Genomic DNA, 22,618 nt, shown 5'->3' with positions numbered 1-22,618 from the left:
GCATTGGCTGCAGTGAGAGCAAGGGAGGAATGTCTTTGGTCCTTCAGGAGCAGCAGCCTCTGGTCCTAGCTGACAGTCTCTTAAGATCTGCTTCCTCATGCTGGTTGAGCAGGGTGAACAGCCTGCTTGATGTTAAGCAACCTGCAGTGGAAGGAACCTTGCTGGAGCGTGGGGTGGAGGGGGGAGGTTCTCCTCCCAAGCTACTGCTCCTTGCCTGCAGAAAATCCATGCAGAGGGGAGGCACTGTGCATCTTGGTGAGGAGCTTTTTGAGACCACCAGGGTGGAGGAGACTACATGAGTCACAGAATGTTAGGGGTTGGAAAGGACTTCAAAAGCTCATCCAGTCCAATCCCCCTGCCAGAGCAGGATCTCCTGGAGCAGGTCACAAAGGGACACATCCAGGTGGCTTTGGAATATCTCTAGTGAGGGAGACTCCACCACCCATGGTGAGACAAAAGGCAGAAGGTCCTCTGCCTTCATGTGACAATCCCATGCCTCTGCATTCCATGTGCCAGCCTGGAGGCTCTGGCTGTATTGATGCAGGGTCCACTGCATACAGATGCTGTAACCAAAATCCTGGTGCCTCATGCAGTGCTGACAGGGATGGGAATGTCCCAGCTCCTGCTGCCCAGAGGAGAGCACTCTCCATGCCCCCCCATCCATCTCATCAGGCTCTCTCCATGAAAGGGCAGGAGCTTGCTGATGGACAGAGGAGATGACCTGTCCCAGGGGCTCTGCAGTTTGTCAGGTTTAGGCAGGACATCATCCTAAATGGCCTAAGAGCTGCAGCTGCTAGAGAGGAGAAAAAGCCTGGTGCTTGAAGGGTTAGTTTGTGTGATTTGGGCTGACTTGGGGTCCTGGTGGCACCTGCTCCTGTCTAAAGGTGGAAGCAGGTTTGATGGGGACAAGCTGAGGCAGGTCAAGAGTTTTGTGGACAGGGCATTTGGGGCCATGGTTTAGTGGCCATGGTGCTGTTGGGTTGGTGGTTGAGCTGGGTGGCCTTAGAGGCTTTTGCAAGCCAAACAATTCTGTGGTTTACCTGCAGCCTAGAGTACATTCACATGTCCTTAGCACAGTCCTTAGAGAGAAATACATCTGTCAGAGATAGGTAAATCCAAGGGCTGTCTGAGGAGATCATTTGGAGAGGAGGTTCATAAAAACAAGGCTGGAGAAGGGCCTGGAGCACCTGGCCTGCCAGGAGCAGCTGGTGGTCAGGCTGGAGAAGAGGAGGCTGAGGGGAAGCCTCACTGCTCTCTACAGCTCTCTGAAGGGAGGCTGGGATGAGGAGAGGGCAGCCTGCTCTTCTTGGCATCCCCTGTGCCAGGGGAGGCTCAGGCTGGGTCTCAGGAACTGTTTCTGCACTGGGAGGGCTCTCAGACACTGGAATGGTTTGCCCAGGGCAGTGCTGGAGTCACCCTCCCTGGGGCTGTTCAGACACCATGTGGCCATGGCACCTTGGGCCATGGTGGTGTTAGGTTGATGGTTGTGCTCAGTGATCTTGGGAGGCTTTTCCAACCCAAACACTTCTCTGAGTCTGTGCTTCTCTGTAGTGCTCTAACCTTGTGTGGCAGGTTAGGTAAGGGCTGATTGTTCTCAAGTGCTGCCCTCGAACTGCTCTGGCACTTCCCACAAGGTTTATCAGCCTTCCTGGTGCTGCTGGGAACTTACTGGTGACAAGCCAATGACTGTGGCTGTGCAAGCAGATCAATGCAGGGGCACAGGGCTGCAGGAGCACACCTACTAAGAGCAGCATTCCCTGTCCCTCCCTGTGCAGTGGCATTGGGGTTTGGAGCTGCTTGTGCTCACATGAAGTAATGCTGAGGCTGGGACAGGAGGATTGAGCCATCAGCAGAAGTGGGGGGTCAGAGACTGGTTTATTCCTTTGGCAGTAGGTCCAGTTTCCATCCAGAGCCAGGCCCTGTGTGGAACTCTGCTGTGTTGGGTTCTGTACAGAAGGCAGAGGGACTTTGACACTTCACTGGCAGCTAAGCCACTCAACTCTTGACTCGAGTGCAAATCACTCTGCAACACAAACCAGAGTGGTGCAGGCAGCCACTGAGGAAAGCAGCCCAGCAGAATCCTGAGGCCACATCTCCCTTCTTTCCCTGCCCACCATTTCACATCTATGCCCATTTATTTCCCCCTTTTTTTTAAGGCCAAATTGAGTTCTTTGATCTGATTGGCAGCACAGGCACAGGAGCCACTGTGCTAGTGGCAGGGATCCATCTGCACACTCGGCAGAGCAACAGAAATACCTGCAGGCAGGCTGGCTCTGAGCTCTTTGCAAGGCAGAACCATTGTCTTCATTCCAGTGACTGCAGCCTTAGTTTCTGAGCACTGAATGTGTTAACTAAATGAGGATGACCTTTAAAGTGACCTTCAGCTTACAGCTCCAGCAGCCAGAGGAAAGGTTGCAGCAGGGAGGGGAAGGCAACCTGCTGCTTCCCCCAGCCAAGAGGTGGCTGTGGACATGTGGCAGCCAAATGTTCCTCCACAATCAGCCCATTCCAGCAGAGTGAGCACAGCAGCTCCAAAGCTGACTGCTTGATTTCTCTGCTGGGGGAAGAGCCACTCTGAGCTGCATTTGCTCAGTGGGGAGAGGCTGAGGGAGCTGGGGTTGCTTAGCCTGGAGAGGAGGAGGCTCAGGGGAGACCTTCTTGTTCCCTACAACTCTCTGAAGGGAGGTTGTAGCCAGGTGGGGGTTGGTCTCTTCTCCCAGGCACCCAGCACCAGAACAAGAGGACACAGTCTCAAGCTGTGCAGGGGAAGTTTAGACTGGAGGTGAGGAGAAAGTTCTTCCCAGGGAGAGTGGTTTGCTATTGCAATGTGCTGCCCAGGGAGGTGGTGGAGTCCCCATCCCTGGAGGTATTCAGGAGGGGACTGGATGTGGCACTTGGAGCCATGGTTCAGTTGTCAGGAGGTGCTGGGTGACAGCTTGGACTTGATGATCTCTGAGGTCCTTTCCAACCTGGTTGATTCTGTGAAAACTCTGTGAAGCTGTGAGCTGCCAGAGCCTCTGCCTGGATCAGAGCATCAGGGGGAGTAAAGTTTAGGCTTGGCTTTTCCTTTTCCCTGTCTTACCTGTATCTCTTTGGGTTTAGTGAGGGTTTTCTGTGAGTATGAGGAAAGCTTCTGGTGGTTTGCTGAAAGATGGCAAAAAAAAAGTGAGTTCACAGCAGACTGAGGTTCAGTAGGATGTTATCAAGGAGAGCCTACTTCCAATTAGCTCTTGGGCTTTGCAGCCTGTCTTGTGAAACCCTTCAAGGGAGCAGCATTCTTCATCTTGCTCAATAATGGAGCAGCACTTGGTGGTCTGACTCCATCAGCTCCCAAAATAGGGCTTTTGGAGAGTGGTTTCCTCTGCTAAGGTGGGAGGTGAGGTCTGGCTGCCTGAGCACATGAGGATACCTGGTAAAGGCACCCCAGCCTCTGGCTGTTCCAGGTGATTGTGTGGCCTGGGACAAGCCTGGTAGGAGGAAATCCAGTCATAAGCTGTGTTCTAATCCTGAGGCTGCTGCTGCTGGGGGCATTGCATTAAGTCATTGAAGAAGCCACCCAAAAGACATCCCCCGTGTCTGTGCCAGATCCCTCCTGGAGCCACATGGTGCTGCCAGCTTCTCTCACACTGATAAGGGCAGAGAGAAGGCAGCCCAGATTCCCCAGCTCCCAGCACTGCTGGCAGTCACCTTGGCCTCCCCAGTGCTTTGCAAATACCTTGCTCACACCATCCCTGCAAAGACTTTTCTGTTGCTGTGTGTCCTCCAGGCTGCAGGAGCAGGGCTGGCAGGCAGAGTGCTGAGGGCTGTGGAGGTGGTTATCAGGGCTGTGACATTAAGGCAGTGCTGCTCTCAGCTGTTAGCTGCTGTCTGTTGTGCTGCTGGTTTATGGTGGTCAGGGCCCTTGGGTGCATCAGGTGGTGACTGAGATAAGAGTGGAGCTGTCCTTGCTCCCCCCTGGGATCTTGGTTTTGCCCTGTGTTCAGGATGCATTCAGGTGAGGACTGAAGTAAGCCCAAATGGAAGTTTCTTTCCTTCACTGTGGCAGTGGCCACCTCCCTATGGCAAGCAAGAGAGAAAGTCAGTTTTCTTGCCACCTTAGAGTGCTGTGAACTGAAGAGGAGCTCCCTCAGAAGACAGGAGCAGTTAATGAGCTTTGCTCATTAGCACAGCCTGCACTGGATCCTTAAACTCTTTTTTTTCTGTTGCAGTTCATGATCTGCAGAGCTTTGGACTGGACAATGTAAGTGTTCCCAGGGTTGCTCTAGTCCTCCTGGTCTGTTTTCCCTCTGGATTCCCTTCCCTATGCCACATTGAGATCCTAATGGACTGAGCCCAGATGGATTGGACTTTGAGTCCAAGCAGAACTTGGGACCTGCTTTTCACTCAGAGCTCTGAGGTCTGTTCTTGCCTGTTGCTTGCAAGCCTTTGCCTCTCTTCCTGAGTCTGCCTGGCTTCTCAATCTGTGCTTCCCAGTTTTCTAAGGGAGCATTTCACAGCTGCTTGTGCTTCTGTTGGAATTTACCTTAGGCTGGAAGGAAAGCAGTTGATAGCCACAGCCATGCAGAGGCAGCACAGTGCCTCTGCAACAGGGAGAGAAATGGATCCTGTGCTGCAGCTGGGAGATACAGATGGGCACTGGGATCTGGGGGGGGTCCAGCAGGAAGAGGAGAAATTCCACTTTCTGGAGTCTCACACAAATGGAAAAGGAAGAGCAGGCACTTGGGAGGTTAGGGGACACAGAGTGGGGAAAGACCTCTCTGTGTTTCAGAGCTGCATGCAGAAAACAGAGAGATAATGAAGTGCAGGCTGCCTGCCCCTGGGGTGCTGTGCAGTGCTTTCAGCTGTTGGCATTTCCATTTCAGATCAACATGACACACTACATCAAACACCTCTCCTTTGGAAGGGATTATCCAGGCATTGTGAACCCTTTGGATGGCACAGACGTCACTGCACAGCAAGGTAAAAGCCAGCTCAGAGCTACCTCCTTGTAAGTGGTTTTAATACATGGTTAGAGGAGAGGAGCAGCAACTGTTCCCAGGTCTTAATAAGAACCCTGACAGCACTGCATGAAGCATGGGCTCCACCTTGTGCTCCCTCTGGAACAAGCCTGCCAGTGTGGTTTTCATGAGGTGACCTCTCTGGAAGCTCTCCCTTCAGTGCTGCTGGATGCACAGCAGCAGGCACAGCACATGATTGCACCCTGGGACAGGACAAGGGGTAATGGATAGAAACTGCAGCACAGGAGGTTCCACCTCAACAGGAGGAGGAACTTCTTGACTGGGAGGGTCCCAGAGCCCTGGAGCAGGCTGCCCAGAGAGGTTGTGGAGTCTTCTTTGGAGCTTTCCTGTGTGACCTGTGCTGGATTCTATGGTCCTGCTCTGGCAGGGGTTTGAACTCAATGTCTTTGGAGGTCCCTTCCAACCCCTAACATCCTCTGATCCTGTGATCCCTCTCAGCTACTGTGTGCAGCAGGTGAACCAAAAGATGCAGGACAGAGAGAAAAGGCCTAACTGATAGAGCTGGAGAGCCAGGATGTTTGCCTGACCTTGGTCTACCCAACAGGAACAACTCAACAGCTGCAGTGAGGTTGCAGTGTTGCTGATCTTTCCTAGAGAGCTGCACTGTGCTGGCTGGAAAAGGAAAGGCAATTCTCAGCTCATGCTGCTGCTGCCCAAACTGTGTAGACACTGCTTGGTTTATCCACACAAGCTGCTTGTGTGCATTCTGCATGAAGGATGCTGACCACACCACTTCCCTTCTCACTGCAGAGATGAGTTGTTTTCTTAGGCCTGCTAAAGGTGTGCAGAGTTTGTCTTTGCAGGGAGCTGGAAAAAGGAGGCAATTGGTAACCCTGCCTGAAACTCTTCTCTTAACCTTGGCACCATCCTGATTCTTGTTCACAGATGAAAGGATGGGGCTTAAAATAAACCAGAGAGAAATGAAAAGGTGTCAGCATGGGGCTATGGCTCCTTTGTGCAGTAACAAACTCTGAGAGGGGTCCTGAGGCTGGCTGCTAACATTTCCCCACCTGGAGTACTGTGTACAGGTCTGGAGCCCTCCATACAGGAAGGTCCTGGACCTGATGGAGAGGGTCCAGAGGAGGCCATGAAAATGAACAGGGAGCTGGAGCAGCTCCGCTATGAGGACAGGCTGAGGGAGCTGGGGGTGTTCAGCCTGGACAAGAGGAGGCTGTGGGGGCTGCAAGAAGGCTGCAGAGGGACTGTTCCCAAAGGCCTGCAGGGACAGCCCCAGGGGCAATGGCTTCAGAGCAGAGCAGAGCAGATTGAGCTTGGATGTGAGGAACAAGTTCTGCCCCAGGAGGCTGCTGGAACACTGCAGCAGGCTGCCCAGGGAGGTGGTTGAGGCTCCATGCCTGGAGCTATTCCAGGTGAGGCTGGAGAGGGCTCTGGGCAGCCTGATCTAGTTGGGGATGTTCTTGCTGACTGTGGGGAGGTCCAACTGGATGAGCTTTGGAGGCCCCTTCCAGCCTGGACCATTCTGTGATACTGAAGCTTTCCGTCCTGGGCTTTGGAGAAGCAGCTGGCAAATCCTTGAGGAATAAGGACTGAATCCATGGTGTGGAAGAGAAGGGAGATAAGTGGATTGCTGGTCAAAGCAGTTGAAGGTGTTACAGATGAGCATTGCTCCTTCTGGAGAAGAGGGTGAATAATATTCTCCTCTAGGGAATTTCCCAGAAAAGAGGTTTTCAGAGCAGCTTCTGCCTTCCCTTGCCCTGCAGGGCCCTGCAGGCCCAGGCTGCTCCAAAGCAGCAGGACTTCTCCTACTTATGTACTTATTTTCACTGATAGGATCAGTCAGGGTTGGAAGGGACCACAGGGCTCAGCCAGTTCCAACCCCCCTGCCATGGGCAGGGACACCCCACACCAGATCAGCCTGGCCAGAGCCTCAGCCAGCCTGGGCTTAAACACCTCCAGGGACAGGGCCCCAACCACCTCCCTGGACAACCCATCCCAGGGCTTCACCACTCTCATGGGGAAGAACTTCCTCCTCACCTCCAGCCTGAATCTCCCCACCTCCAGCTTCATTCCATTCCCCCTGGTCCTATCACTGCCTGAGATCCTGAGCAGTCCCTCCCCAGCCTGCTTGGAGCCCCCTGCAGACCCTGGAAGGCCACAATGAGGTCACCTGGGAGCCTTCTCCTCTCCAGACTGAACAGCCCCAACTCCTTCAGTCTGTCCTCACAGCAGAGCAGCTCCAGCCCTCTGCTCCTCCTCCTGGCCCTGCTCTGGACACCTTCCAGCACCTCCAGATCCCTCTGTCATAGAGGCTTCAGACCTGGAGGCAGTGCTCCAGCTGTGGTCTCAGCAGAGTGGAGCAGAGGGGCAGAATCCCCTCCCTGGCCCTGCTGGCCACACTTCTCTTGCTGCAGCCCAGGCTCTGCTTGGCTCTCTGGGCTGCAAGTGCTCCCTGCTGGCTCCTGCTGAGCTTCTCCTCCCCCAGCAAATCTTCCTTTTCATCTCCTGAAATGCTGAACCCCATGCTTCTGCAGAAGTAAGCCATGGTGGTCATTGAAGCTGATAGAGGATCCTGGTTCAGAGCAGGGAATTGTTTCCTTAGGGCTATGCCATGAACCTGTAGAAGCTTTCATGTGCTAGGGTCAGAATTCTCAAGAAGCTGTGCTGGCAAAACTCCACCCAGATGATTGGGTTGTGGAAGGTTTTCCATCTAGTCAAGGCCAAAATGCTGACAGTGATTTGGCTTTGGTTGGAACAGGACCTAGATTCACTCTGGCAAAAGGAGAGCTCAAGTCAGACATGAACTTTCCTGCCCTAGGAATGCTGCAGTAGCTGTGCAGAGGTGTTGCCTGTGCAGCTGGACAGGAGCAGGCTGTGTGGGACTAACCTGCCAGGTGATCTTCCCAGCTCTTTGCCAGTCACTAATCCTCTTCCTCTGCTTGCAGCCTCCATGATGTTCCAGTACTTTGTCAAAGTGGTCCCCACAGTGTACATGAAAGTAGATGGTGAAGTAAGTAACCTTTTCTCCCTTGTTGCTTTGGCCAGTGCAAGCCTGCAGAGTTTCTCATTTTCTGACCCTGGCTCTCTCTGACCTCTTCCTCCTTATCCCCACCCCAAACCCAGCTTTGGTAACACTGCAGCAGTGCTCAACCAGATTTCAGTGTCCTCCATCCCACCTAGATCAAAGTGCTGTGAGTGGCAGAGGTCAGTGCAGGGTCTAGTTGGAGGCCTGTGGCCAGTGGTGTTCCCCAGGGGTCAGTACCAGGTCCAGTCCTGTTCAACATCTTCATAGCAACCTGGATGAAGGGACAGAGTGGACCCTGAGCAGGTTTGCTGGTGACACAGAACTGGGGATTGGCTGAAACATCAGGAGGCTCTGCTGCCATGCAGTGAGGCCTGGACAGGCTGGGGAGTTGGGCAGAGGAAAGAGGTTGAGCTGCTGGAAGGTGTCCAGGGAAGGGCAACAAAGCTGGGGAGGGGTCTGGGGCACAGCCCTGGGAGGAGAGGCTGAGGGAGCTGGGGTTGCTTAGCCTGCAGAAGAGGAGGCTCAGGGGAGACCTTCTTGCTCTCTGCAACTCCCTGAAGGGAGGTTGGAGCCAGCTGGGGATTGGTCTCTTGTGCCAGGCAACCAGCACCAGAACAAGAGGACACAGTCTCAAGCTGTGCCAGGGGAGGTTTAGGTTGGATGCTAGGAAGAAGTTCTACAGAGAGAGAGTAATTGCCCATTGGGATGTGCTGCCCAGGGAGGTGGTGCAGTCACCATCCCTGGAGGTGTTTAAGAAGAGCCTGGATGAGGCCCTTGGTGCCATGGTTGATCAGATGGTGCTGGGGGAGAGGTTGGACTTGATGATCTCAAAGGTATTTTCCAACCTGGTTTATTCAGTTCTATTTGGTTCTATTCAGTTCATGAACTGCAACCAGGGCAAGTGTAGGGTCCTGCACCTGGGGAGGAGCAACCTCCTGCACCAGTACAGGTGAGGGGGATGCAGCAATCCAGCCTGGGGCCTGATGCCTCACATAGTCCTTGGGCTAGCAGAGGCTTTGGGAGACAGCCTGTAGTGACAGCCTGTAGTGTCTGACCCTTTGTAACCACTGCCAGGTGCCCCTGAGGTGGCTGTGGTTCACTGCAGTCATGTCTGGTGTCTTTCCTGCTCCTTGTTCACAAAACATTTGCTGTGTCTGTCTCCTGCCAGGTGGTGAGGACAAACCAGTTCTCAGTTACACGCCATGAGAAGATAGCAAATGGGCTGCTGGGAGACCAGGGTCTGCCTGGGGTGTTTGTGCTCTATGAGCTCTCCCCCATGATGGTGAAGCTGACAGAGAAACACAGGTAAGGAACAATTTAGTTCATTCACCCTCCACTGATTTTTGTCACTTTTTCATAGCTTGAAGCCCTCTCCTGGCTTAGAGACAGTGCAGATGTCTGCTTGGGGCAGAAGCAGGGCCAGGAGGTGACCATCCCCCTGTGCTCAGCACTGGGGAGGCCACAGCTCAGTGCTGTGCTCAGCCCTGGGCCCTCCCTGCAGGAAGGCCACTGAGGGGCTGCAGCCTGTCCAGAGCAGGGCAGCCAGGCTGGAGAAGGGCCTGGAGCCCCTGGGCTAGAGGAGGGCTGAGGCAGCTGGGGGGGTTGAGGCTGGAGCAGAGGAGGCTGAGGGAGACCTCCTGGCTCTCTGCAGCTCCCTGCAGGGAGGTTGGGGTGAGGAGGGGGCAGCCTCTGCTGCTTGGTGCCAAGGGACAGGAGCAGAGGCAGTGGTTGCAGGCTGCCCCAGGGGAGGTTCAGGCTGGATGTTAGGACATGGTCTGCCCAGGGCAGTGGTGCAGTCCCTGTCCCTGGGGGTGTTCAAGCACTGCATAGACCTGGTGCTTAGGGACATGATTTAGTGTTGACCCTTCAGTGCTGGGTTGGTCTGGATGAGCTTGGAGGTCTCTTCCAACCAGATGTGTTCTGTGGAAGCCGTGCTAGCAACTTCCAGGGCAGTGGAGAGGAAGAGGCTCTCTTGGATGCCCTTCTTCCCCAGTCCCTTTCAGATTCCACACAGAGTATTTGTGATACTACCTGAAGCTTCTAAAGCCAGGATCAAACTGGAGGAGGAGGTTGGTGCAGTGAGCAGGAGTCTGATATCCCAGAACTCACAGAACTGCTCAGTTTATTACAACAGATCCTCCCAGTCATGAGCTTCCATGTCATAGCATCACAGAACTGCCTCAAGGAGCATCCAGTTCCAGCCCCCTGCCCACCATGGGCAGGGACACCTCACACCACAGCAGGTTGCTCACAGCCACCTCCAGCCTGGCTGCAAACACCTCCAGCCAGGAGGCTTCCACCACCTCCCTGGGCAGCCTGTGCCAGGCTCTCACCACCCTCACAGGGAAGAACTTCATCCTAATTTGTAATCTAAATCTCCCCTCCTCCAGCTTGGATCCATCCCCCCCCAGTCCTATCACTGCCCAACACCCTACAAAGTCCCTCCCCAGCTTTCTTGGAGCCCCCTGCAGATCCTGGAAGGCCACATTTAGGTCTCCTTGGAGCCTTCTCCTCTCCAGCCTGCACAACCCCAACTCCCTCAGGCTGTCCCTGTAGCAGAGCAGCTCCAGCCCTCTGCTCATCTTGGTGTCCTTCTCTGGACCCTCTCCAGTCTCACAGAATCACCAAGGTTGGAAGAGACCTCATGGAGTCCAACCTGGCACCACAGACCTCATGACTAAACCACGGCACCAAGTGCCACATCCAATCCCCTCTTGAACACCTCCAGGGATGGGGACTCCACCACCTCCCTTGGCAGCACAGCCCAATGGCGAACGACTCGCTCAGTGAAGAACTTTCTCCTCACCTCCAGCCTGGCACAACTTGAGACTGTGTCCTCTTGTTCTGGTGCTGGCTGCCTGGCACAAGAGACTAACCCCCACCTGGCTACATCCTCCCTGCAGGGAGTTGCAGAGAGCAAGAAGGTCTCCCCTGAGCCTCCTCTTCTGCAGGCTAAGCAACCCCAGCTCCCTCAGCCTCTCCTCCCAGGGCTGTGCCCCAGACCCCTCCCCAGCTTTGTTGCCCTTCTCTGGACACCTTCCAGCAGCTCAACCTCTTTCCTGACCTGAGGAGCCCAGAACTGGCCACAGGACTCCAGGTGTGGGCTGAGCAGTGCTGAGCACAGGGCAGGATGAGCTCCCTGCTCCTGCTGGCCACACTCTTCCTGATGCAGGCCAGGATGCCCTTGGCCTTCTTGGCCCCCTGGGCACACTGCTGGCTCCTGTTCAGGCAGCTGTCAATCAGCACCCCCAGGTCCCTCTCTGCCTGGCTGCTCTCAGCCACTCTGCCCCCAGCCTGTAGCTCTGCCTGGGGTTGCTGTGGCCAAAGTGCAGCCCCTGGCACTTGGACTTGTTCAGTGCCATCCTGTTGGGCTCTGCCCATCTGTGCAGCCTGGCAAGGTCCCTCTGCAGAGCCCTTCTGCCCTCTAACTGACCAACTCCTGCCCCCAGCTTGCTGTCAGCTGCAAACTTGCTGCTGACTGACTCAATGCCCTCATCCAGGTCATCAATGAAGCTGTTACAGAGCATGGGGCCTAGCACTGCTCCCTGGGGCACAGCACTGGGGCCTGGCTGCCAGCTGGCTGTGGCACCATTCACCACCACTCTCTGGGCTCAGCCTCCAGCCAGTTCCTAACCCAGCTCAGAGAGCTGCTGTCCAAGCCAGGAGCTCCAGGTCCCTCTTGTGCTGGGGGCCCTTCTCTGGGCACATGATGGTGCCAGTGTTGTGCTGTGATGAATGTTTGGCAAATGTAATTCCTTTAATTGTTACTTCTCTGACCTTGCTCTCTGACTCATGCCAGCTCTCCCACTTGTTCTCCTTCTTCTAGGTCCTTCACACACTTTCTCACAGGAGTTTGTGCCATCCTTGGAGGCATCTTCACAGGTATTGCACCTCCCAATCTCTTTTCTTTCTGCAATGTAAACATTTGCCATCTTGCTCCCTCTGAAGTCTGTATGGCTGGTAACAAATCTCTCTTGGATGGAAAGAGATGAGTTCACAGGTTCTCAGATTGGGTTGGGTTGGAAGGGACCCTCACAGGTCATCTTGTCCAATGCCCCTGCAGTGAGCAGGACCACCTCCAACTAGAGCAGGACCCCAACAGTTCTGGCTTTGTGATGTGGGGCCTCCACCACATCCCTGGGCAGCCTCTTCCAGAGTTCCACCACCCTCATTGTGCAGAAATTCTTCCTGATGTCCAACTTTCATCTCCCCTGCTCCAGTTTCAAACCATTGCCCTCCTCCTATCCCCAGAGGCCCTTCTGAACAGTCCCTCCCCATCTCTCCTGGAGCCCTTCAGGTACTGCAAGGCTGCTCTGAGGTCTCCCTGGAGCCTTCTCTTCTCCAGGCTGAAGACCCCCAACTCCCTCAGCCTGTCCCCACAGGGGAGGTTCTGCAGCCTCTGAGCATCTGTGGCCTCCTCTGGAGCCTCTCCAGCAGCTCCAGGTCCTTGTGCTGGGGGCCCCAGAGCTGGAGGCAGTGCTGCAGGTGGGGGCTGAGCAGAGCAGAGCAGAGGGGCAGAATCCCCTCCCTGTGCTGCTGCTCTCCCTGCTCTGGCTGCAGCTCAGCACTCAGCTGGCTCTGGGCTGCCAGGGACCAGTGCTGGCTCCTGGGGAGCAAACACCACCCCTGCCTGGGCCTCTGTCTCATTTGTGCTTCTGTAAGAGAGATCCTTGTCTGCTGAAGCATGGTCACCTCTCCCCTGCAAACTGAATTTTGTCTGTCCTGATGAGACTAAGGCCTTAATCTTCTGAGCAGCAGGAGCTGCTTTCTGTCTCAGGGAGCTGGGATTCCCTTCCCCTGACAGAGCTTGTGTCTTCTTTCGCCTTGTGCTGAGGCATGTCTGACTTGATCCATCTCTCCCTCCTTTTAGTTGCAGGCTTCATTGACTCCTTAATCTATCACTCAGCACGTGCCATCCAGAAGAAGATTGACCTTGGGAAGACAACCTAGATGAGCAGCAGCTTCACTCTGCCAGGGAGACTCCAAGGAGAACTAAATGCAAGTTTCCTTCTGAGTGCACAAGAGAAGAGGTTTGGAACTACTGAATGACCCTGAGCACCCTTTGGCATTCATTTGTGGATAGAACTGCTTGAACCTTGCTGCTATGAAGATCAGCCACCTCCTGTGGCTGTGCAGACCCTCCCCTGAAGCCCTTTTGTGTCAGTCCATGCTCTGGCCTCCAGCAAAGCTGGAGGTGATGCCTTCTGTTTGCCTGCAGGAGTCCTGCTGTCAGGAGAATGGAATGGAGTTGCCATCACATCAGCTTTCTAGCAGCACCATCTAGCTGGTTCCATTTCTCTCCCAAGGGTGCTGATGGCTGCTGTGTGCCAGACCTCTGGCCTAAATGTGCTCAATGCCAGGCACTTCCCTTCCAGCTGCCATGGGCAGTGTGGTGAGAGCCAGCCCCTGGGCTGTGCTGCCTGCCCTGTGGGGCATTGCAGCTGCTCTGGATTCCTGCTCTGAACAGAAGATGCAAGCTGACATTTCACCAGGAGCAGTTTGTGGAGTTCTAATTGAGTTTTACAGTAAGCTGTGTGGGTGTTTCTCACTGCCCCTCCCCTCCCTCTTTCTATTTTGAAATAAAAGGAAACAAATCCATCCTCTGTGTCTCTTGGTAAAGCTTTGGGAGCAGAGGTTGGAGTCATTTGAAGGAATAGTTAAGTCTTTTGGACTCATCTTGGCAATCCTGATTAAAAACCACACCTGCACTGGGGCAAGGGCTGTAGAGGTGATGATGATGATGATGATGATGCTCAGGTGGGGTTTTTTGGTCTTTTTAATGATCTGTGCCAGTGAGTGAAGTGCTTGCTCTGTGACACTCTGGGGGGAGAAAAGTGAAAAGCAGGAGGAGAAATAAACATGGTGAATGCCTGCTTCAGTCTGAGGCAAAACAGACTCCTTCCTCCTCAGCCTCAGCTCTTCATTTGCCTTGGTGTGCTCCCAGCCCTTCAGCTCCCACCACTTCAGGTCCTGCAGTGCACCATGACTGTGACAGGCACAGGTTCAGCTAATCCAGAGAGAAAGTGTCTTCATTTCAGGAGAGAAGGAAGACAGGCTCTAAAACTGCTCTCAAAGTACTTCAGTCAAACTCCCCCTGGGATTGGATAGAAATACAGGAGATTATTGAAGTCTCAGTGGAAGTGCTGTTCACAAACTGCACTGCCACAGTGCAAAGCAGATCACAGAATCAATAAGGTTGGAAAAGACCTCAAGGATCATCAAGTCCAAGCTGTCACCCAACACCTCCTGACAACTAAACCATGGCTCCAAGTGCCACATCCAAGCCTTCCTTGAGCACCTCCAGGGATGGGGGCTCCACCACCTCCCTGGGCAGCACATCCCAATGGCCAATTACTCTTTCTGGGAAGAACTTTCTCCTCACCTCCAGCCTGAACCTCCCCTGGCACAGCTTGAGACTGTGTCCTCAGGAGGACAGTCTGAGGAGAGGCTGAGGGAGCTGGGGTTGCTTAGCCTGGAGAAGAGGAGGCTCAGGGGAGACCTTCTTGCTCTCTACAACTCCCTGAAGGGAGGTTGGAGCCATGTGGGGGTTGGTCTCTTGTGCCAGGCACCCAGCACCAGAACAAGAGGACACAGTCTCAAGCTGTGCCAGGGGAGGTTCAGGCTGGAGGTGAGGAGGAAGTTCGTCCCAGGGAGAGTGGTTTGCTATTGGAATGTGCTGCCCAGGGAGGTGGTGGAGTCCCCATCACTGGAGGTGTTCAGGAGGAGACTGGATGGGGTGCTTGGTGCCATGGGTTAGTTGATTAGGTGGTGTTGGATTGGTTGATAGGTTGGACTTGATGATCTTGAAGGTCTCTTCCAACCTGGTCTATTCTACTCCTATTCTATTCTACTCCTATTCTATTCTATTCTATTCTATCCTCCCAGGGCTGTGCTCCAGACCCCTCCTCAGCCTCCTTGCCCTTCTCTGGACACCTTCAAGTCTCTCAATGTCCTTCTTAAACTGAGGGGCCCAGAACTGGACACAGGACTCAAGGTGTGGCCTCAGCAGTGCTGAGCCCAGGGCACAATGACCTCCCTGCTCCTGCTGCCCACACTGTTCCTGCTGCAGGCCAGGATGCCCTTGGCCTTCCTGGCCCCCTGGGCATACACAAAAGCTGTAGTCTGGGTTTAACACAGAAGCCCATCAGGCCAAAGCCTTCTCCAAAGTCAGAGTGGCAGAATAAATGAGAGCTGTTCTGGGTGCTCAGCAAGGGGATGGACCTGGGGCTTTGCTAAGGAAAATAAAAGAAAGAAGTTGCCATTTCCTTGTTGGTTCAAATGTGTTGAGACCCAAGGAAATGCTGATGGGATTGCCATTTCAAACCTCATTTACTGCCCAACAGCAGCAGGGAAGCCGCAGAACAGCCCCAGAATCGAGCAGGACTGCCTGAAAGGAGGTTGTGGAGAGGCTGCTGCTGGTCTCTTCTCCCAGGTAGTGACAGGACAGGAGGGGATGGCCTCAAGCTGCCACTGGGCAGGGTTAGACTGCACAGCAGGAAGAGTTTTTCCCAGCATGAATTGGAATGTGCTGCCCAGGGAGGTGGTGGAGTCACCAACCCTGGATGTGTGTGGCCAGGAAGGCCAAGGGCATCCTGGCCTGCATCAGGAAGAGTGTGGCCAGCAGGAGCAGGGAGCTCATCCTGCCCTGTGCTCAGCACTGCTCAGCCCACACCTGGAGTCCTGTGGCCAGCTCTGGGCTCCTCAGGTCAGGAAAGAGGTTGAGCTGCTGGAAGGTGTCCAGAGAAGGGCAACAAAGCTGGGGAGGGGTCTGGGGCACAGCCCTGGGAGGAGAGGCTGAGGGAGCTGGGGTTGCTGAGCCTGCAGAAGAGGAGGCTCAGGGGAGACCTTCTTGCTCTCTGCAACTCCCTGCGGGGAGGTTGGAGCCAGGTGGGGGTTGGTCTCTTGTGCCAGGCACCCAGCACCAGAACAAGAGGACACAGTCTCAAGCTGTGCCAGGGGAGGTTCAGGCTGGAGGTGAGGAAGAAATTCTTCCCAGCCAGAGAGACTGGCCCTGGGGATGTGCTGCCCAGGGAGGTGGTGGAGTCCCCATCCCTGGAGGTGTTTAGGAAGAGCCTGCATGAGGCCCTTGGTGCATTGGTTGAGTTGATTAGATGGAGTTGGGTGGCAGGTTGGACTTGATGATCTTGAAGGTCTTTTCCAACCTTACTGATTCTATGATTCTGTGATAAGGGAGCAGCATCCAGAAGGAAAAGAGAGGGGAAGGGGAAAAAGGAGGAAGAGGCAGCTTGTCTGCCCCCTTATACAGGTTAGATGCAGGCATTCTGTGAGTGAAATCATTTCCTGTGCCCACCCCCTGTCTGGGCTCTCTGAGCTCTTGTGAGGCTCCTCTGTGGTTTCTTGAAGACCCCCATGGCTCAGACCATGGCAGAAAGCTGTTTTGTAATTAACTTGCAAGCAGTTTTGATTTGTGGGTTGACTTACCCACAAACCAGGGAGCCTAAACCCCCCAGCATTAGTGTCAGCTGAGAGCTGCTTTGAGGTGTGGGTTCATCCCCAGCCTAGAACAAAGAACTTGTGCAAATACAGCTGGAACAAGAGGGTTTAATAAAGCCTTTGGGTGAGTCCCCTGGGCAAACTCAGTGAGTTGGGTGGTTGGACCATGAGGTGCATTAACATCAGAGCTCAGAGAGCTGTGATCTGTGGCTCACGTCCGCTTGGAGGCCTGTGGCCAGGGCTGTTCCCCAGGGGTCAGTGCTGGGTCCAGTTTTGTTCATATCTTCAGCAAGGACCTGGAGGGACAGAGTGGACACTTTGCAGGTTTGCTGAGGACCAAAGTGGGAGGGGTGGCTGCCACCCTGTCTGGCTGTGCTGGCATTCAGTGAGCTCTGGACAGGCTGCAGAGCTGGGCAGAGGGGAACCTCTTGAAGTGTAGAGTCCTGCAGCTGGGGAGGAACAACCCCCTGCACCAGTACAGCTGACCTGGAGAAAGGCCTTGGAGTGCTGCTGGACAGTAAGTTCTCCATGGGACAGCAATGTGCCCCAATGGGCTATGGAAGATCTTCTCCCCCTCTGCTCTGCCCTGGTGAGACCACACCTGCAATATTGTGTCCAGGTTTGGGCTGCCCAGTTCAGGAGAGACAGAGACCTGCTGGAGAGAGTCCAACAGAGGCTACATGGTTGACTGGGAGACTTGAACATCTCTGCTGTGAGGAAAGGCTGAGACCCTGGGCCTGGCTTTTCTCAGGAGAAGAGAAGGCTGAGAGGGAATCTGATCAATGTCTGTAAATATCTGAGGGGGGCTGTCAGGATGAAGGTGCCAGGCTCTGTGTGGTGGTGTCCTGTGCCAGGACATGGAACAATGAGTGTAAGCTGGAAAACAGAAGGTTCCACCTCAACATGAGGAGAAACTTCTTTACTGTGAGGCTGCTGGAGCCTTGGAGCAGGCTGCCCAGAGAGGTTGTGGAGTCTCCTGCTCTGGAGACTTTTCAAGCCCCACCTGGATGTGTTCTGTGTGCCCTGCCCTGGCTGACCCTGCTCTGGCAGGGGGCTTGGACTGGATGATCTCCAGAGGTCCCCTCCAACCCCTCCCATGCTGTGACCATGCAGTGCTGCTAGAATGTGAGCACAGGGACAAAGTGCCTCTGTTTCATCAGGGCCAGAAAGTGTGACCTGAGCAGCTTCACTCACTCAGCAGAGCACACAGCTTTGTAACTACGTCTGGAGGAGTCATCCTGAGGGGAAGATGAATGGAAGTGGTGCAGCAAGAGGTTAACCCACAGTTAATTAGCAGCTGGTAAGAAAGCCAATTACTTGTAACCCTCAGAAAAGCTTTTGAGGTCATGAAACAGCACTGCTTGGCACCTGAAGAAAAGAGAGGGAAGGTGAAGGTGCAAGACTTGTGTTCTGTGTGGGAGAACTGACAGAATGGAGCAGAGAAAGGGAGGTTCTGTCTGCAGAGGTAGAAAATGAATTAGGGTAATGAGTACTGCAGGCTTCTGCTATGAAAGATCTGGAGGTGCTGGAAGGTGTCCAGAGAAGGGCAACAAGGATGAGCAGAGGGCTGAGAGAGTTGGGGTTGTGCAGGCTGCAGAGGAGAAGGCTCCAAGGAGACCTTCCTGTGGCCTTCCAGGATCTGCAGGGGGCTCCAAGAAAGCTGGGGAGGGACTTTGGAGGGTGTCAGGGAGGGACAGGACTGGGGGGGATGGAGCAGCACTAGAAGTGGGGAGATGGAGCTTGGCTGTGAGGGAGAAGTTGTTGCCCATGAGGGTGGTGAGAGCTTGGCACAGGCTGCCCAGGGAGGTGGTGGAAGCCTCCTGCCTGGAGGTGTTTGCAGCCAGGCTGGAGGTGGCTGTGAGCAACCTGCTGTGGTGTCCCTGGCCATGGCAGGGGGTTGGGGCTGGCTGAGCCTTGAGCTCCCTTCCAGCCCTGACAGTTCTGTGCTTCTATCAAATGGGAGCTCATGACTGGGAGGGATCTGGTGGTGTAACAAACTGAAGAGAGCAAGTGGCAAGCAGCCATGGGAAGAGTAGGCTGGCTCAAGGATGTTCCTGTGTGTGACTGAAGGTGGGAAATCAGATCCTGCTCTGGAGGAGCAAACCTCTGGGGAGCTGAGGCTGCAGGGGCTGCAGTGTTGTTCTGCCAGGTGGTGCAGACACGGCTGGAGCTGTCTGGTCAGAGCAGTAAGCTCTCAGAGGCAAGCAGCAGGCACTGATTTGTCTGTGTGGGCAAAGTTTATTCATCAGATCATTGCAGCTGTGCTGGAGCCTCTCATCTGCTGCTTCAGCCTGCCTGACTTTCCCCTTTCCTTACTCTTTTTGGGACACAATTCTGCAAATGTTTCCCTAGTTGTAAGAAGGCAGGAGGAGAAGATGCTCCTCTGGCTGCACCCAAAGAGCTGCAGACCACCCTAAGAGCCATCAGCTGTCAGCTGCACCACGCAGCCAGCCACGTCTGAGCAGGGGCTGCCGTCGCTGGCTCGGTGGCCACCTCAGGAACATGCACACAGCAGCTCCCAGGCACCACAGCCACCTGCAGCCCTACCACCTCCCCATCCTCTCCCAGCCAGCACGGGCAAAGCTATGCCCACCCCACGTCCAGCCAAATGCAACGGACCTGGCGCCACGGGGGGAGCCTCACCTGTGCTGAGGGAATCAACACAAGCAGCCCTGAGTCCCCGGGGACTGCAGGCTTTGTGAGGCCAGGCACAGGGCAGGGGGAAGCAAGCTAAGGAGCCAAGGGGCTGCCAGTTCCCGCACCAGCAGCCTGGCTTCAGTTTCTTGGCAACACATCACTTGTAGAATGCAATCCTGCCCTCGGCTGCCAGCCTCTGGATGGTGCTGAACTCGGCGTCGGCGTCGTGGACCCTGGTCCTGCGGAAGCCTCCAGCCCAGCGGTTTCTCTCCCAGTAGTGGTGCCAGTTCCCTTCGCCGTCTGCGCCGAAGCCGAACACAGAGACCTGCGCACAGCCCGACAGGAGCTGGCCCTGCGCCCAGCCCCGGCGCCCGCAGCGGCCGGTGCCAAGCCCTGCGGCCGGTGCCAAGCCCTGCGCCCAGCCCCGGCGCCCACAGCGGCCGGTGCCAAGCCCTGCGGCCGGTGCCAAGCCCTGCGCCCAGCCCCGGCGCCCGCAGCGGCCGGTGCCAAGCCCTGCGGCCGGTGCCAAGCCCTGCGCCCAGCCCCGGCGCCCACAGCGGCCGGTGCCAAGCCCTGCGCCCAGCCCCGGCGCCCACAGCGGCCGGTGCCAAGCCCTGCGGCCGGTGCCAAGCCCTGCGGCCGGTGCCAAGCCCTGCGCCCAGCCCCGGCGCCCGCAGCGGCCGGTGCCAAGCCCTGCGGCCGGTGCCAAGCCCTGCGCCCAGCCCCGGCGCCCGCAGCGGCCGGTGCCAAGCCCTGCGGCCGGTGCCAAGCCCTGCGCCCAGCCCCGGCGCCCACAGCGGCCGGTGCCAAGCCCTGCGGCCGGTGCCAAGCCCTGCGGCCAGGCTCACCTGCTGGCAGGTGTGCAGGGCGAAGAGCAGCGCCGTGAAGCCGGTGGAGGGGTAGCGCCCGCGGCGCTGCGTCCAGCTGTCCTGGATGTACTTGAGGAAGGCTGGGCTCAGGATCAGCACCTGAGCGGGGAGCGCAGGAGCCGTCAGGACAGCCGGCCCCCGGCCACCAGCGCAGCCACCTGCCTCCTGTTCGCCATCTCTGTGCCCACATCCCTCTGAAAAACCAGCCCAGAGAAGCCCTTGAGGAGCTGGAGCCTGCTGAGCCCTTACCTTGTTCCTGTCGGCTTTGATGAACTGCTTCACTCTGGTGTATGTGCTGCAAGAGCCAGAGGACAGCAGTGAGCGTGGGGCACCCCCACTGCTGGGGCCCCTCCTGTGGAAGCAGCCAGCCTGCAGAGCAGCCCCTGCTCTGGCTCTGGGAGGGGACACACACAGCCCATGGCCTCACACCGGGCACAGCCACCATGCCCCCTGTGGAAGCTGAGGGACTGCCTAAGCCCTGAGGGGATGTGTCAGCACCCACTCCCACCAACGGTGCCGCAGAGGGCAGCCAAGACCCTCACTGAGAAGGTCTCATCCCACAGGGACAGTGGTACCAGGGCCCCAGCGAGCCACCAGGGCCCCCAGGACCACCCCGCAGCTTCCCTAGGGTCTCCAGCAGAAGAGGTGCTGGCATGTCCAACGCACTGCGTGAGCTGTCCCGTGGAAAAGGCACTGGCCACCCACTGCAGGTCCAGGGGCTTGAAGGGGACGAGGACCAGGTGGACACCGGGCGGGACGTCCACTGCGCTTTCCGGGTACATGAAGCGGTGAGTGGTTCTCATGCCAACATCCAGCTCAAAGCCAGCAGTCTTTGCTCTGTTCATCCTAGGGCACAGTGGGAAGGCACATCCTGAAATGAAGCTTCATGCTGTGCCAGCCCCACCAGGCAGGGACACCAGGTCAGCCAGCAGCAGAGAGGGGATGTGAGTGACACAGAGCCCCACAGAGGGTGCCCCAGGGCTGGGGGTGGCTGCAGGGCGCAGGGCCAGCAGCTACTAACCCTATCATAGCAGGGCTTATGTCCATGGTGTCCAGGAGCTGGAGCATTCCAGGGTCACAGGGAGACAGAGAGGGGGCCAAGGCCCTTCAGGTCACCTACCTCAGCACACAGTCATGAGCATCAATCTGCAGCCCATGGCCAGAGCCTCTGAGCCGCCCTGAGTTTCCCACAACTGCACAAGTCCTGCAGCAGGACAGGTCCCACACACCACTGCCTGGGGACTGGAGGACACTGAAGAGCTGCTGCATTATGTCCTGGAGCTGGATGCCACTTGGGGAACCCTGCAGGGTCTGAGGGAGCAAAGATAGTGACAAGTAGCATCAGCTCACCACCAGTACTGCCAAAGAGGACAGAATCCCACTCCTCCCAGCAGAACCCAGGGAAAGGCACCAAAAAACCTGATGGGATGTTGGGACAAGGGTGCAGGACAGCCTGGAGGCAAGGGGGTAGAGATCCCCCACCCCCTGTGCTGGGCACTGGTGAGGCTACACCTTGAGTACTGTGCCAAATTTGGGCACCTCAGTCCAAGAGAGATGTGGAGGTGCTGGAGCCAGGGCAGAGGAGGGCAAGGAAGGGAAGGGCCTGGGGAAGAAATCTGGTGAAGAGCAACTGAAGGAGCTGGGGATGGTTAGTGTGAAGAGAGGAGGCTGAGGGGAGACCTCCTGGCTGCCTCCAGCTGCCTGAAAGGAGGCTGTGGGGAGGCTGCTGCTGGCCTCTTCTCACAGGTAATTAGTGACAGGACAAGAGGCAATGGCCTCAAGCTGCAGCAGGAGAGGTTTAGGCTGAATGTTAGGAAAAGTTATTTCCCATCAGGAGTGGTCAGAGACTGGCACAGGCTGCCCAGGGAGGTGATGGAGTCACCACCCCTGGAGGTGTTTGAAGGTGGTTTGGCTGTGGTGCTTTGGGCTATGGTTCAGGGGTGACCCTTGCAGAGCAGGGTTCTGGGTTGGACTTGGTGGTCCTGAGGCTCTTTTCCAGCCTGAATGATTCTATGCTTCTGCCTGACCTGGCCTTGGCCCTTCCCCACCACAAGCAGATTAGGGGAGCCTGGGCAGAGCTGCGAGCTGCCACCCAGGTCCTCACTCACCAGCCACCACTGCAGCACGTCTGAGGAGAGCTGGGGGGCAGTGCCAGTCAGCAGAGGCCCCACGGCCGCCTTGTAGCGAGCGCTGAACCACGCCGAGCCGTTGGCCCTGGCGCCGCAGGGGTCGCGGGGGAAGGAAGGAGCCCTGGGGAGGGGCCCGAGGCTGTCCGGGGGGGCTCGGAAACATTGCCACAGGGCTAGCGCCAGGCACAGCGCCAGCGCCATCTGCATCAGCCTCTGGCACGGCATCGCTCATGCCTCTGCAGGGAGATGTCACAGGGACCAGGAGCAACGGCACCGCAGGAATCCCTCCCAGCCCCTGCACCGCTTGGCTGCTCACCGAGCTTGCAGGGGTCTGAAACAGCCTGGCGCAGGTTTCATCGTCACGCCATTCACTGGCATTACTGCTGTGCCCTGGCACTGCTGCAGCTGCACAGGCTCAGGCAGGGCCGGCTGGCAGCACTCCCTGTGCCAGAAGCTCTGCATTGCCTGCCACACTTTTGGGGCTTGCAAACTGACCTGCAGCAGCCAAGCAACATCAACCAAGCAGCA

At 56.2% G+C, this 22,618-nt stretch overlaps 2 protein-coding genes across 2 annotated transcripts in view; one reads left to right on the top strand and one right to left on the bottom strand.

The window, feature by feature from the left end:
- ERGIC3 (ERGIC and golgi 3) overlaps positions 1–13,296 on the top strand; it is a 31,812-nt gene extending 18,516 nt beyond the window's left edge. Inside the window, exons 8-13 of the mRNA XM_054173373.1 lie at positions 4,209–4,240; positions 4,863–4,959; positions 7,922–7,986; positions 9,170–9,306; positions 11,828–11,883; positions 12,872–13,296. Of these exons, the coding sequence (XP_054029348.1) occupies positions 4,209–4,240; positions 4,863–4,959; positions 7,922–7,986; positions 9,170–9,306; positions 11,828–11,883; positions 12,872–12,951 (467 nt within the window). The 3' untranslated portion in view covers positions 12,952–13,296. The remainder of the gene's footprint in view (positions 1–4,208; positions 4,241–4,862; positions 4,960–7,921; positions 7,987–9,169; positions 9,307–11,827; positions 11,884–12,871) is intronic.
- A 5,823-nt stretch (positions 13,297–19,119) lies between these two features.
- On the bottom strand, positions 19,120–22,383 carry LOC104304924 (CMP-N-acetylneuraminate-beta-galactosamide-alpha-2,3-sialyltransferase 2). The gene is made up of 6 exons (XM_054173376.1): positions 22,070–22,383; positions 21,082–21,272; positions 20,628–20,807; positions 20,211–20,256; positions 19,941–20,060; positions 19,120–19,417 (listed from the first exon to the last, which is right to left on the bottom strand). The coding sequence occupies exons 1-6, from the start codon at positions 22,313–22,315 to the stop codon at positions 19,250–19,252; spliced, it is 951 nt and encodes a 316-aa protein (XP_054029351.1). The 5' UTR covers positions 22,316–22,383; the 3' UTR covers positions 19,120–19,249.
- Between the last annotated feature and the right edge of the window lie 235 nt (positions 22,384–22,618).

The sequence above is a fragment of the Dryobates pubescens genome, chromosome 26, assembly GCF_014839835.1.
Source record: "Dryobates pubescens isolate bDryPub1 chromosome 26, bDryPub1.pri, whole genome shotgun sequence".
In the NCBI taxonomy this organism is placed as follows: Eukaryota; Metazoa; Chordata; class Aves; order Piciformes; family Picidae; genus Dryobates; species Dryobates pubescens.
Note: the sequence above shows the minus strand (reverse complement) of the source record. Positions and strands in the feature narration are given on the sequence as shown.